The sequence below is a fragment of the Aulostomus chinensis genome, chromosome 20 (assembly GCF_037954235.1).
Source record: "Aulostomus chinensis isolate RoL2024-O1b breed Wild chromosome 20, RoL_Achi_v1.0, whole genome shotgun sequence".
Lineage (NCBI taxonomy): Eukaryota > Metazoa > Chordata > Actinopteri > Syngnathiformes > Aulostomidae > Aulostomus > Aulostomus chinensis.
In genome coordinates, this window is record NC_141339.1 from 24,658,671 (window position 1) to 24,673,676 (window position 15,006).

Consider the following 15,006-nt stretch of genomic DNA (forward strand, 5'->3'; position numbering starts at 1 on the left):
TGAGTTCAGTGAACCCAGAACTTTTACAAAAGTGTTAGAACGAAGTTGAAAACAGGAAGTTGCAGCGTCAGCTTGTCGACTGCAGCAGCTCCAAACGTTCCTCTTGTGTGTCGATGTATTTGTTGCATCTTTATCTGCTTCACTCTTCCTCTCGCCGTCTGTCGGCTCCTTCCCGCCACATCAGACAGGAAGTGTGACATTTCACTTTCCTCTCATCAGGCGTCAGAGCTCGGCAGCGGCGGTCGCGGTGAGACGCTCAAAGCACAGCGGACTGCGCCAGGAGATAAACAGCTGTCTGAGCCAGTGAATGTCAGCACAGACGAGTGGACTGAAGACTGAATCCAGTTGAGAAGATAAAGTTTCCTCTCCCAAACCGATGGAAGCCAAACGCTGGAGGTTTAGCAGCCACTTTTGAGTCCAAAATTGCAGAGCAGTAGAGAAGTTTCGTCTCTGACTGTCCATCACCTCAGCAGTAGAAGCCAACGCTAGTTAGCTTAGCACAATGACTGGTAGCAGGTGGGAAGTACTAGCATAGCTCTGTGGAAAGCCATCGAGTATCTCTCCAAGCACAGCATCACTTCGGGGGAATCATGGGTGACAGCATTATGATGGTACCGGACCAGCACACCCACTCTCGTGCCGTGAGCTCAGTCAGAGAACCTAACAATCCTGCGGGTTCTCATGTCCTGTAACAGGCCTCCGGTTCAGTCAGCTGACTGGTTTCAAGCATCCAAGCAGCTTCCTCCACCGTCTCATCCACTGCATGGCGGGGCTTCTGGTTGTCACAGCAACTCAGATAAAATGGCCTTTTATTGACTTATTTGTTTGTCAATTAGCCGTCGTTCGGACAGAAGTGGAGGCCATCACTCCCCGCCTCCATCACCGCTGCCACCCTCTCTCTTAATGTTTGTCAGCTGACTGGCACCATGGAAGCAGTCGCCGCCAAAGGGCTGTCAGACGAGAACCTCCTGGACCCGTGTTGTCTTCAGCCTCTCCGGAAGCTGTTCAATCACTATGTTTGGATTGTTCGTTTGGATGTCAAAGGTCAGCAGGTGGCGCCGGGTCAAAGCTGAAAGCAGAGGTTCGTAAAAGGATCCTAAATATGCATTTAAGCTTCCTTTCCAGGAGACGGCGAAGCTCCCATCAGCTCAGAGAGACGCAGCGTGGAGACGGTCCTGAACTTCGATGGCCCGTTGAAGACCCAAACAGTTTTTGTCATCAAAAAGAAGGGGTTCATTTTAGGCGCCGTCGGTCTGATGACAGCTCAGCTGAACGCTGGCTGAACTGTTGTGTCATCACTTCTTAATAAACCCTGATCAAACGGGACGCTTGGCGCCGGCAGAGCTGCTGTCAGGAGCAACCTAGGGGTCATTCTTAGTGTGGAGCCGAGACGTCGACGAGGCGGACGAACACAGCCGAACGTGGTCTGACTTGTGTTTGACCTCTGAACTCTTGGTCAAACTTCCAGGACTTTCCCATCATGCACTTTGTTTATTGTCACAGTCACCACCTCATGAATATGCAGGAGACATTAATTCGCTGTGAAATAAACTGCTGAGAGACGGAAAAGATCCACAGCAGACGTGGCGACGGGCCAACTTATTAACACACACCAACCTCTGTGTGCACGTGTGTGTGCGCGCGCACGCACGCTGCTCTTTCATGTGTCTTTGAGGCTGAATGTGTTTTCGACTGTGACCAGCAGCTGCCGGTTGCTCTCCGTTCTGAGCTTCCTTCACCTTAGCAACAGATTCTTCGCTGCCTTTGTGGGCTTCAACTGAATTCTGGGATTTCAATTTGGTGAAAAGAGAACGAAAAAATCAGGAGAGAATGAAAGAATCATGGCTGACTGCTGAAAGCCACCCAGACCTGTCCTCTGGAGGAGAGCATGGGAACAGAAATGAAAATTCTTTTTACTTGAATCTTCGCTTTCGTTGGTTTAAGCGTTCCAAGTTTTATGCTTCTTTGAAGACGTTTGGCCTCTGGTCCAGGGTCGCATCAGTGAAGGAGCCTCGGCGTGGCTCTGGCGGCGGGAGGGAAGCACGTGCTGAGGCGTCTGATCTCCGACAGCCGAGTGCGAAACAGAACGAGTCTTCAGGGACAAACCAGCAGATCAGAGTGGCGAAGAATAACGGAGGCTGCTTGGCGATCAGTCGCCTGCTGACGTTCGTGACAGACCAGAGCGAAACGTGGACACAAAACTGACTCAACATGCGGCGTTCCAGAGGAGGACGAGGAGAACAGATGCAGAACACCAGCTGGCGGTTCTGCTCTGCTGCGGTACCGAGCAGCCCAACACTGCTGCAGCGGGTCAGAAGCAGTCAGACCTCATCGCCCCAAGCAGCCTCTGCATGATCATGTGACACTGCCTGGTCGTGGTGGTGATGAAGTAATTAAGTCGAGCGTTCATTGAGTGCTGATGAAAATGAATTTAGTTTCCCACTAATGGACATTAATGGACTCCCCATCCATTCGTGCCTCCCACACGTTTAACACGCATGTAACACGACACCCCCCATAACCACTTCACTACCAGTTACTGTTCACGCAGATGACCTTTGACCTGTGAAACCAGGCTGCTGCAGGAAGCTCACAGTCCTGCTGCAACAACAAGCGTGCTGAAAGTAAACGCTTCGTGCTTTGATCAACGTGATGATGGAATCAGCGACACGAGAACGTTTGAGCTCTCGTTTCGATGTTTCGTCATCACAACATTCACCTCAAGCCGTCACCGTGTCGCTGTGTCACCAAGAACGACAAACACCCAGATTCACCATCGGCTGTTTGTTAGGCTTTCATCTGATCGATAACGGCGACCTCATCCGAGACGCTGGGAGTGTCGGTCACCTTCGCCTCCTCGCAGCCGCCATGTTTGATTAAGGAGATCAAACTCAATTTTTTAATTGAATTCATCGCTCTGCTGATTTCAGAAACCTCAGCGGAGCTCAGGAGTCCCAATCATGTGACATTTGACTGACCACACACACACACACACACACACACACACACACACACACACACACACACACACACTGATCACTAACGGAACCAGCAGCTAGCAGGAGCATTAGCCAGCGAGGTGGAAAAAGTTCATTTCAGCTGATTTTACTGTTCCTATCAGGTTCAATATTTACAACAGCAGACGTCTTCGCTGCTGAGAGACACAAACAAATCTTTGCAGCATGTAAATAGTCACGTGATCATGTGATCCCTGGTGATACACCTTTGTTTCCGTTACCAACTGTGGTGACCAGGGAATGTTGAAAACACATATGTTAGCTCTTCTAGAGCCGTGACATCATCACGATGGTCTCCAGGAATAGCGCCTGCCTGCAGCTTACATTTTACTGTCATTTGATTTCAATAAAAAGATCAAAAATAATGTTGAGTTAACAACATCACGATGCTGATTTGAACAAATAAGTATTCATCAGTTTTCTGGTCTGTCTACAGGTCAGTTAGCGCTCAACTTTTAAAATGCTTCTTTTCTGAATGGAGTTTGGTGCGAGGCTACACCTCACCCTCGCCCACTCAGGCGTCCGTAGACTTCCAGCCTGGGAAGATGAATCTACACGCCATGACAGGAACCTCACGCTTCTACGCTCACATTTCCTTCACTTCTTACCTCAGTTTTGTTGACAAAAATGGTCTTTAGCCAGCAGGGTTACTCTGAACACGGAGGGTGTACGAACAAAACTAACTACGAACCACTAACTAACAGCCATGGTCCTGTTTTGAAAGATTTTATTGATTGGTGTGATCGTTCCTTCTTGGTGCTTAATACAGCCAAAACAAAAGATATGATCATTGATTTTAGACTACAGGCTGTAAACCACGATCCCACCGTCATGAAGGGTCAACCTCTGGAATGTGTTGAGAGTTACAGATACCTTGGGACTGTCATTGACTCGAAACTAACTTTCAGCTTAAACTGTGAAGCTGTGTGTAAAAAGGGACATCAGCGCTTGTTTTGACTTCGGAGACTGGCCCGTTTTAACACTGATAGATCTGTGCTGACCCTGTTTTATCGTGCTTTTATCGAGTCTTTTTTATCCTTCGCCCTGGTCTCTTGGTTTGGGAATTTGTCACTTCAAAACAAAAACTCACTGAACCAAATTATTAAGTGGTCTGGCCGGCGTATTGGAGAGCCCCAACTCCCCATTACAGAACTGTACAAGAGGCAGTTACTGAGGAAAGCGAACTCCATACTGGGGGATCGCTCCCACCCCTTAAATGATGAGTTCCGGCTCCTCCGCTCTGGCCGCAGATTCAGCGTACCGAAGGGTCACACAAAGCGGTACAGAATCAGTTTTATACACAGAGCGGTCGGAATTTTAAATGACCATAAGTCTAGAACATTGGGTACCGGACATAAATCGATATAAAGTTATTTATAACTTATTTATATGGATTTTACTTCTGATGATTTCATTCAGATCAAAGGACGCACTGACAAGCACTTTTACCATGTTTTTATATTTGGATAGATTTTTTTTTTTTTTTAATTTTATTTGATTGATTTTATTGTATGGACCTGGCTGGTATGTCTAGTGTGGAGATGTGAGTGGTATGAGGGGATTGCTGAATTCCTGCCTGCAAAACAAATTTACCCTCGGGTACAAATAAAGAAACCTTGAACCTTGAAAACATGCTAACAGGCTACGAGTGAGCTAACATGCTAATGCTAACATGCTAGTGCTATCTCTGCGCTGTTCCGACTGGACATTCCAAGCAGCTCATCCAGTCACTTAATCACCAGCTGGTTTGTGACCCGCTGGGCCGTCAAAGACCTGCTCCGGATCCTCAGACTTGAGATACGAGGTTTCACCGCAGCAGGGAACTCTGAGCTGGCGGCAAATTTCAGGGGGCATTGATAGTTGAGTGTAGCCGCACCAGGCTAATGCTAGCAGGGACAGCTAGCGTGGTGTACGGTACCGGGACGAAGGGGATACGACCAGCTCGGTGGTCCTAACATTCTGTCAGAATTGTCATTTATTTTATTTATTTTGACACGAGCAGCTATGGTGTTGTTGTTTGTTTATGAACGTTTGTGTTGGGAGTATGTAAAAAAGTGGGGGGGGACAGGTGGTAAGATAACCTCATAGTAGTACCAGTAGTAGTACTAGGTACTAAGGTACTAAGTAGAGAAGGGGTAGGGATCAATAAGTTGATGCTTTTCCTCCTTTTCAAACATACAAAATATTAACTAGCGTACTAAAGTGTGATTTACATCATTCACGTGTTTGAAATAAAGCCTTCAGTCATTCATGTTTGTCTGAGGCGCTCCTGACGGTGTTGCTAGCCGTGATCGCTAACATTAGCATGCACGTCACACACACGTCAGACACCCGAGGTGCAGGTGGTGCCCCCTGCTGGTTCCGCCAGAATCAACACACGCCAGCGCCGCTCAGTCAAGCGTTGAAACTATTACTACTACTACTACTACTATATATGTCTATGGTTGAAATCATGTGTGTATATATACATATATATATGTATATACATACATATATATGTATGTATGTATATACATACATACATATATATATGTATATATATATATATGTATATATATACACATGTATATATATACACATGATTTCAACCATAGACATATATAGTAGTGGTAGTAGTGTATATATGTATATATATATATATATATATATATATATATATATATATATATATATATATATATATATATATACACTACTACTACTACTATATATGTCTATGGTTGAAATCATGTGTATATATATACATATATATGTATATATACATATATATATACACACTACTACTACTACTATATATGTCTATGGTTGAAATCATGTGTATATATATACATATATATGTATATATACATATATATGTATATATACATATATATATACACACTACTACTACTACGATATATGTCTATGGTTGAAATCATGTGTGTATATATACATATATATATATACATATATATGTATGTATGTATATACATACATACATACATACATATATATATATATATACACTACTACTACTATATATGTCTATGGTTGAAATCATGTGTGTATATATATATAGAAACTGCAGTTGTTTGACGAAGAGACGAAAGAGGTTTTACTGGACACAAACGTCCATAACACCTGACGCGAGGGGGAGGTCCTCGGGTTCACCCGCTCACCAGGAGGAGGAGCTCACCTGCACCTTCCTTACATCGCGGACAGACGCACAGAGGGGGAGGAGCCAGAGGTTCTTCTTTGAAGGAAGGTGCTTCATGTAATTAAGTCCATGTGTTAGTTTACAGTGCAGCCTCGCCACATCCAATATGGCGGCGACGCTGACGTTTCTTTTAGGGCCTGAGCCCGAAGACCCTATTAAGTTTTCATAACTTTATTTCAAGTTGTTCACAACTGTAACAACGAAGGCAAATTTTTCCATAGAAACTTAGACGTTGAAGAAGCTTCTAGAAATAAAAGAACATCAAAACTAAAAAACAGGAGAACAGAGAGAAACCTCCACTGAGGTCTCCTTCCAGAGGAGCAAACAGGTCCATCAAAGAAACTCTCTGGGTGACACTGGGGGTCATGTGACACCAGGAGTGTCGGACAGCTTGAGGTCGTTCCTCCACCTGTTGATGGGGGGCTCCGCCTCCAGTGCTGCGTCCGAATAGCCAAGCAGGTCTGATGGCAGGTCTCAGAGCAGGTCGGAGGCTGTCCCAAACCACAACTGGCGTGAGTACCGACCTACTTCGCAACCTAAATTCCAGCCTAAACACGCCCACATTGGAGGTCGGTTCAGGTGCATCCTACGGATCAACCTATGGCCCACAATGCACCGCGGACTTCTTCTTCGTCCCCTAAAAACTTGTGTACGCGTTTATGGATCAATGAGTCTCCAACAGTCCAGACCAACAGTCTCCCATTCTGATGAACACCAACATTTATAGTCGTTGATGACTAAAGGTGCGTTCATGTGCTTAAAAATAGAGAATGAGTGAAAGGTGCTCAGAGTGGAGTGCAGTACCACAGCCAGGTCAGCAGATGGGGCATTCGTTGGTGCTGTCTACCTGATTGTGGTATCTGTGCTCTGCCAGCAGAGGTCGTGCTTCACCACCAATCTTCTCGGGTGTCTGAATGGTGCCGCCATGTTTAGGTTGTAGCAGGAGGACGTAGGGGTAGGACGTAGGGGTAGGACGGAGCAGGAGGATGTAGCAGGAGGATGTAGGGGGAGGACGTAGGGGTAGGACGTAGGGGTAGGACGGAGCAGGAGGATGTAGCAGGAGGATGTAGCAGGAGGACGTAGCAGGAGGATGTAGGGGGAGGACGTAGCAGGAGGACGTAGGGGTAGGACGTAGGGGTAGGACGTAGCAGGAGGACGTAGCAGGAGGACGTAGGTTGCTACTTGGCAGTACGGACGCAGCCCAGGTGTTCACACCTGTGAACAAAATGTTTCACCTGCACAATCAAATTGATCACCAGGAAGTCCAAGTTCTTCTCCTTCAACTGAACGCCCACTTTAACAGACGTCCAGGTCAAAGGGCGGAGCCTAATTTCTCTGGTTACTAACGGCTCTGTAAGGAGAACCGGAGTTCAGGAACAATCACAGCAAACCTGTTCCACCGTTCTAGTGTCACTCAAACCTCTCTCTCGTTGAGCACTGAAGCTCGGATTGACCACAGAAGTTCTCATGAGTTGGGAAGAGACCAGGTTCCCCCATCAGATGAGGCGTTCCTCACGCTCCAGTCCCGCTCCTCCGCCCTCCCTCCCTCCATCACGGCTTCGAATGTGATCTTAATTCAACGGTTGCAAAGTAATTTGACTTCTTTTTTATGTCTTTATTGCGGATTGTTTGTTATTTTGTTCTTGTTACCAAATGTAATACTTTTGTTAATTTACACATTGAGTAACTGAGAAAGATTACAGGAAAACGACTGTGTGTGTGTGTGTGTGTGTGTGAGAGAGAGAGAGAGAGAGAGAGAGAGAGAGAGAGAGAGAGAGAGAGCGCTCTCGTGAACATGGACGAGTCACACCTGACCTGCGGCCCTGCGGCGCCCTCTGCTGGCTCCCTGCTGCAGGATTGCCACGTTTGGAGTCACGTGACTCTCATCCCTGACGAGATCAGCTGATGAGACGTATCAATAAAGTTTCGAGGATTTCAAGCGTTTCCAATCAACTTCTGCTTCTCGCCCTGCTTCTGTTTAATCATTCCTGATCGTGTCGCTCTGGGCCCTCAGGACTCGGACACTCGGCGGGACCTTTCCTACGTTCCCCTCGATGTTCCTCACACTCCCCGAATGTTCCTGAGTCTGCAGAACCTCCCCCGGGAGTTCCTCCTGGACGTGTTCTGGCACGTCGTCACAACCTTCGTGTTCTACCTGCATGTTGAGTGTAAAGGTAGGGGTTCTGATGTGGACACGTTCGCTGACGTCATCGCCGATTCATAATCGATGACCCGTCCTCATCAACGAACATCGCTCTTCATAAATTCAACCCTGAAACAAAGAACAGAGGAAACGTCACATCCACAAACTCTTTATTTGTGGGACGCGAGAGGAACCCGGCACCTGTTGTTCCGGTTCTGTTCGGTCAGAGGGGCGTGGATGGGGAGGCGGCCCGTCAGAGAGGAGCTGGCGGGGCGGAGGGAGTCTTTGTGTCCGCAGGCTCCTCCGGGAGACGCTGCACTCAACCGCCCCGACATCCGCCGCCGGCCCCGCGGAGGCGCGCGTGGACCCCGGGACCCGGAGGACCGGAGGGAAGCAACTCGCCAAAGAGCCGCCACAAAGGAACCGCAGAGGGGCGGTTCCGATCAGACGCATCGATCCGACCCGCAGCCAGTCCGGGATCGATGGAGGCCGGGGCCGGTGAGGAGTCCGGAGCCGGCGGTTCCCCGGACATCACCGCGGAGAACTGCTACGAGCTGCTGGCCGCAGCGAAGCGCGCCGGCGCGGAGAAGGCGCGGCAGCGCGTCTACGGCTTCATGAGCGACAACTACCTGCAGGTGCTGCGGAGCCCCGCGGTGTTCGGCCGGCTGACGGCGGCCGAGCGGGAGCTGATCCTGGCGCGGAGGACGGAGGGCAGGACGGTGCTGGCGGTGGCCGAGAGCAGCGAGGTGAGGGAGCGGGGCGGGAGCCGCGAGAGCAGCCGGGCGCAGAGCCCCCAACTGCCCCCCGCGGAGGAGCCCGACAGGCGGCGGGTGTTCTGCCTCGACCCGGAGAGCCGGAAGTGGGAGGTGCTGACCCGCCTGCCCGAGGAGGTCCCGCCCAGAGGTTCCGGGATGTGCACCTTGTACAACTACCTGTTCGTGGCGGGGGGCATCGGGGTGCTGGCGGACGGGCGCTCCAAAGCGTCGGAGCGGGTCTTCTGCTTCAACCCGCTGACGGGCGCCTGGAGCTCCGTCCGCCCGCTGACGCAGCCGCGCTGCCAGCTCAAACTGGTGGCCATGGACGGCTACCTGTACGCCATCGGAGGGGAGTGCCTATTCACCGTGGAGCGCTACGACCCCCGCACAGACCGCTGGTGTCCGGTGGCTCCTCTGCCCAAAGGCTCCTTCGCCGTCGCCCACGAGGCGACATCCTCCGGCGGGGAGCTCTTCGTGTCCGGGGGCTCGCTCTTCTACCGGCTGCTGCGCTACAACTCCCGCCGGGACGAGTGGGAGGAGTGTCCGTTTAACGAGAGCCGGCGGCGGTCCTCGGACATGGTGGCGCGCCGCGGCTTTGTCTACCGCTTCGACGTGGACCGAGAACACGCGCGCGTGAGCGTCTTCAAGTACAACACCGTGGTGAAGGTGTGGCACGCGGGCACGTCCTTCCCGCTCCGCAACCCGCAGCCGTTCCGCTGTGCGGTTTTGGAGAACCGGATCTACTGCGTCAACCGGAGCCAGACGCTGCAGTTCGAGGTCCAGGAGGACCGGGAAGACCGGGAGGGCTTCCTGCCGGAGGTCCTGGCGTCTCCCGCCGAGGCCAGAGGGGCTCTGGTGCCCTTCGTGGTCACGCTGAGGCGGGAATAACCGCAGTCCCGCCACCGCTGCGGCCTCCCGCTGCTTTGTGCCTTTTGCGTAACTGATTTTTGCAGAAGCCAAAATTTTACGCCATAGTCTCGTGATCACGCGTTAATCTATCTTGAGATAAGGTCACCTGTGGTCACATGATCAGTTCCTAATATGACTACAAGCATGGCGGCTCTCTGCCTCCCTAGCTTTTCTTATTTTAGCATGAAAGTGTTTCAGATCCTTCCGGTGGGTTTCTTTGATGGAATTGTTGTTGTTTCAAGATCAAATAAGGCCTCTTTCAAACTCTAAAGAAATGAACATTTTTAACATTACAAGTCCACTGACTGGAACTTTCACCAACAGCTCAGACTTCCTCACCCAGGACTGTCAAAATAAAAGCATGATGTGAACGTCTGGATGAGTGGAGGATGGAGCGTTCCTGATCCTTCGCCTGCTCCTGCAGGGGCAAACCACTTTTTTTAATGACGCTTGTGTTCCTCATTATTATGAAATTCATTATTGTCTTTAAACTTGTGAAACCAGTTGAACTGGTGCCGCTGATCGCATTAATTAAAGGAAACATGAGAAGAAATATTTAACCTCACTGGTCTGGATCCTGCCTGAAGTCGTCTCAGTCCTTTACGGTGTTTCAGGAACCTTTATTTTGATGAGGCAATGACTGTTTCCTCTTCTTGTGGATAGTTCGGACCTTAATATGATTCATTGCCCTGACATTCCGTAAACGCGGAGCCAAAGACTTGAACGTCTTTGCTGTCGAGTCGTGACAATAAAAGAAACAGAAGAATTCAGTAAAAACCAAATTAAAACAAGCTTTTATTCTGCTTTTAAACCCTGTGGAGGCGTTTCCATAGAAACTGGCCAAAGGACACGTTCCATTTATCTGTTGAGATGTAAACAACACAAGCTAAAGGTTCAGGAATCAGAAGACATAAAGCACATGAAGAGCAGAGGACGATGGCAGGTCAGAGGTCAGCTGGTTCGTCGTCGGACTCTCAGCAGGGTTGAGGGTCCAAACGTCTGACACACAAACGACAGAAAACTTGGACGAGAAGTCAAAAAACTCTTTCACCTGGACTCTTTTCTCTTATCGGTCTGATGTCTTATTCTTTTTCACTGTTTCAGTCTGAAAGATGCGGAGCAATGAAGGTTCTTCTACTTTTAAGAGACAATTGAAGACTCAATTGTTCAGAGAGCACCGAGGCACTGAACCTGACTCTGCTCCTCTTTGGGGTAGAATCAGTCAGAGGGTCCAAGACCCAGCACTTAGTGACTATGTAGCACTAACTGGGTTGTGTCATGTTGTATGTTTGTCCAAAAAAAAAAGGGAGGGGGGGGCGACACTTCTTCTGCCACTAGATGGCAGTACCTGTGACCAAATCACAACTGAAGCACTTTGGCGCTACAATGGGTTTTTCCTTAATTAAGTCTGAATTCTTGCTTGTGTTGTACGTCGCTTTGGACAAAAGCGTCTGCTAAATGAAACTGTAGAATTGTAGAATTGTAGAACTGTAGAATTGTAGAATTGTAGAACTGTAGAACTGTAGAAGCTCTCCTTGGTAGAACTCTTCAGCCCGGTGCCGGCGTTCCCAGCAGCCTCAGCTATCGATGCGAATCACAGATGTTAGCTAGCATGCTAGCGTGCCCACTCGTGGTAGCATCACTCGGGACACGGTGACTTTTCACCCTCATGCCTGAAGGTGTTGATGCGACCTTCGTTATCGGGGTCTCCTGCGTCGGTGCCTCTGAACCCTGAAGTAAAGAAATATTTCGTCTCAGGCGGGTCCTGAAGAGAGAAGGACGCCAGCGTCCCAGGACTCATCAGGTCTATGGACAAGACTCCTCACATGGTGAAGGACGAGCCGTTGTCACTGCCGCAGCCTTCCACTGAGCGGCGAGACGACATGTAGATGTCCGAGGTGACCCTGGAGAAGCGGCGCGGGCCGATGTACCTCTTTCCCAGACACCACAGGTCCTGGACAATCCTCCTGAAGTGGTTCCTGAACTTGACACCGACGAAGGCGTACAGCACCGGGTTCAGGCAGCAGTGCAGGTAGGCGATGGTCTGGGTCACCGTCTTGGCGGTCTGCAGGGCGTCTACCCCCTCACACGACTGCTCCTCAAACATGTGGACGGTGTCATAGAAGAGGGTGATGTTGTAGGGCAAATGGCAGACGACAAAAACCACCACCAAGACCAGAACCACTCGCACCGCCTTGTGACGCTGGAAGTTTCTGGCTCTCAGCAGGGTGACAATGATGCTGGTGTAGCAGAACACCATGATGAGCAGCGGCAGGAAGAAGCCAACAGCCAGCTGAGTGCTGGGGACGGCGACCTTCATCATCAACGCCACGTCGTGGTCGGCGAACTTCAACTCACAGACGTACTCGGGAGGGCTGAGGGTTTGATTCACGTCCTCGTCAAGCATGATGAACGCGTTCTGTGACGGCTCGTACCAGTGGTAGAAGTGGAAGGTTGGGAAGGAGATCAGCAGGGCAGAGACCCACACGACGGTGCAGATGAGGCGGCTGTAAGGCAGCGAGCGCAGCCGGAAGCTGCGGCGGGCCTGGACGATGGCGATGTAGCGGTCGGTGCTGATGCAGGCGAGCAGCAGCATGCCGCTGTACAGGTTGACGCTGTAGGTGCCGCGCAGCAGCTTGCAGGCCACCGGCCCCATCGACCACGACGACAGCTCGTTGTAGACAATGAGGGGCAGCACCGCCACGAACAGCAGGTCGGCAATGGCGACGTTGAGCAGGTACACGTCGGTCATGGACTTGGTCCTTTTGTAACAGGCGTAGGTGGCGATCACCAGGCTGTTCCCCACGAAGCCCAGGATGCAGATGATGGAGTGGATGTAGGGGCCGACCACCAGCTCCACGCTGTGGTTGTTCTGCTGGAGACAAAGTCCGTCGATATCGTAGTCTTCAACCGTGAGGTTCAGGCCGTCGTCTGATTGGTTCAGAGACATTTTCATCTGAGAACAAAGAACAGAGAGGACGTCACACCCATGATGGTTCCACTATTGATTCGTTTTTCCTCTCAGTTTAAGTCGGTACAAGATGGAGGATGAGCGTCCGCTCTCTCTCTCCGGATGACGGTCAACACGAACCATGTGACTCGTCTGAAGTTTAAAATGACAGAAAAAAAAGCAACATTCTGTTATTGACGATCGTAATCACGGCCAACCCCTGCAGCCGGCGTGCTAGCGCGGCGTGCTAGCTCTCTACCCTTTTATGGTGTAGGGGGACGTCCCTGATCTGTAGTTCTTAAATGTGAGATGATGTCAGAGATGTGAGGCCCTTGATGCACTGGCTGCTCCTTTTCAGCGTGAACATCAGCAGCGTGACAGGCGTCACTGGGGCGCTCGCCCTCACACTGCCTCCTCAGATACGCACCCTGTTGTTAACTCCGCCTCCATCATTTTATTGGTGCAGCCAGTCTTTCTCTGACAGTTCCCGCCTACGCCACATGAATGACTGGTTCTCTAGCAGCGTTGATGTCAGAGACTTTTAATGAGATGTAAGTGGCACAATGTGGCTGATTATCAGAGCGAGCGAAACCCGTCGGCTGAGTCAGGCTTTGTTCATTCTCAGGTGTTTGAAGAACGCAGAGAGGAAGTTTGCAGTGTCCCAGTTCATCTGTGGTTTCTGCTGCACCTGGAGCTGAGAACCAATTTGACTTTGTTCTGATGTGGACTCGTGAGATCCAAATAAGAAAATCCATCCCTCCATGTTCCCCCTCTTCTCCTGTTGAGGGTGGTGGGGGTGGAGCCTATCCCAGCAGCCTTCCCCCTGGACAGGTCACCAGTCCATCACAGGGCCAACACATAGAGACAGACAACCATTGGCTCTCCCAGCCACGCCTACGGTCAATTTAGAGTCTGGATTAACCTGGTCCCTCTTGATGTCTTTGGACTGTGGAGGAAGCTGGAGTACCAGAGAGAACCCAGCAGGAACAGGGAGAACATGCAGACTCACCCAGAAAGACCCCGTGCTGCAGCCGGGGCTCCACCCACAACCTTCTTGCTGGGGGCCACAGGGAGGACCACTGCTCCACCGGGCCGCCCAATAAGAAAATCACTTTAGGCATTTAGAACGAATCCTTGCTGGTCTACACGCTAGAACAGCGTTCCGATGCTTCACTGGGTTCTGAACTGTCGGTTTAACAGATTTAAAAGGTCGCTCAGGCGTTCGTCGTTAAGAACCGCTCTGCTCTGCCTCCTGGCAGGAAGCATCTGCTGCACCTGCAGCCAAACGGAGAGACGGCAGCACAAAGCTGCATCAGTCTCAGACAAACACCTCAATAAAATCCTTTTATGACAGTGTTCCTCAAACGCCTCGTGTTCTGCTTTGTACTTCTGCTGGGCAAAGACAACCAGAAGGAACAGCTGCTGTTTGTCTCCTCTGACTTCCCCCTATTTCAAATATAACCTGAATTTAAGTCGTTTCCACTTCTGAACGCAACTTTTAGGTTTTCGTTGGTTGGTGTTGGCTGCTGTCGGAGGAGAAGCTGGTGAGCAGAGGAGCAGGTCTGGTGGAACGAGCCCTGAGACCCGTCAGTCAGAAAGCTGGTCAACTTCGATTGGTTGTGGTGCTTCAGGAGTTAACGGACAAAAACAGGAGCCTCAATCAGTGGACGTTCAGCTTTAGTTCAGATTAGTGACAAACGCTCCAAACCAGATCAACGTTGCTGCAACACCATCTTTCCAATCTGTGACGTGACGCATCAAGGAGGGTCACTGGGATTTTCTAGCTTCTCCCAGTTCAACAGAGACGGCTCACTGGTTCTGGTGAGGTGCTGGGGCCTCCAACACTGTCGTCCTGACGCTGAAACAGATCCCACCTTCTCTCCTAACGGGAGGTGTCCTTGCTCCAAACACCAGGATGTGAATACGAACCCATCAACGGGTCTGAAATGGGATCAATAAAAGTCACTGGGAAGGAATTTTAAACTTCTCAAATGAGATGAGGGACATTGAAGCGGCGTGGAGACACTCTGGTACGC

The 15,006-nt window shown here is 50.2% G+C and overlaps 2 protein-coding genes across 2 annotated transcripts in view; one reads left to right on the forward strand and one right to left on the reverse strand.

Annotated features, from left to right (window-relative positions):
• Positions 1–8,470: 8,470 nt before the first annotated feature.
• Positions 8,471–11,326, forward strand: LOC147243426 (kelch repeat and BTB domain-containing protein 11-like). Its single transcript, XM_086189989.1, has one exon. The coding sequence runs from the start codon at positions 8,839–8,841 to the stop codon at positions 9,997–9,999; it is 1,161 nt and encodes a 386-aa protein (XP_086046115.1). The 5' UTR covers positions 8,471–8,838; the 3' UTR covers positions 10,000–11,326.
• Positions 10,818–15,006, reverse strand: part of ccr6a (chemokine (C-C motif) receptor 6a) — a 4,849-nt gene continuing 660 nt past the window's right edge. Inside the window, exon 2 of the mRNA XM_086189988.1 lies at positions 10,818–12,976. Coding sequence (XP_086046114.1) covers positions 11,843–12,976 — 1,134 coding nt within the window. The 3' untranslated portion in view covers positions 10,818–11,842. The remainder of the gene's footprint in view (positions 12,977–15,006) is intronic.

Bases quoted from the DNA above. Each gene is read 5' to 3' on its own strand.
- LOC147243426 (XM_086189989.1), top strand. From the start codon at position 8,839: ATGGAGGCCGGGGCCGGTGAGGAGTCCGGAGCCGGCGGTTCCCCGGAC.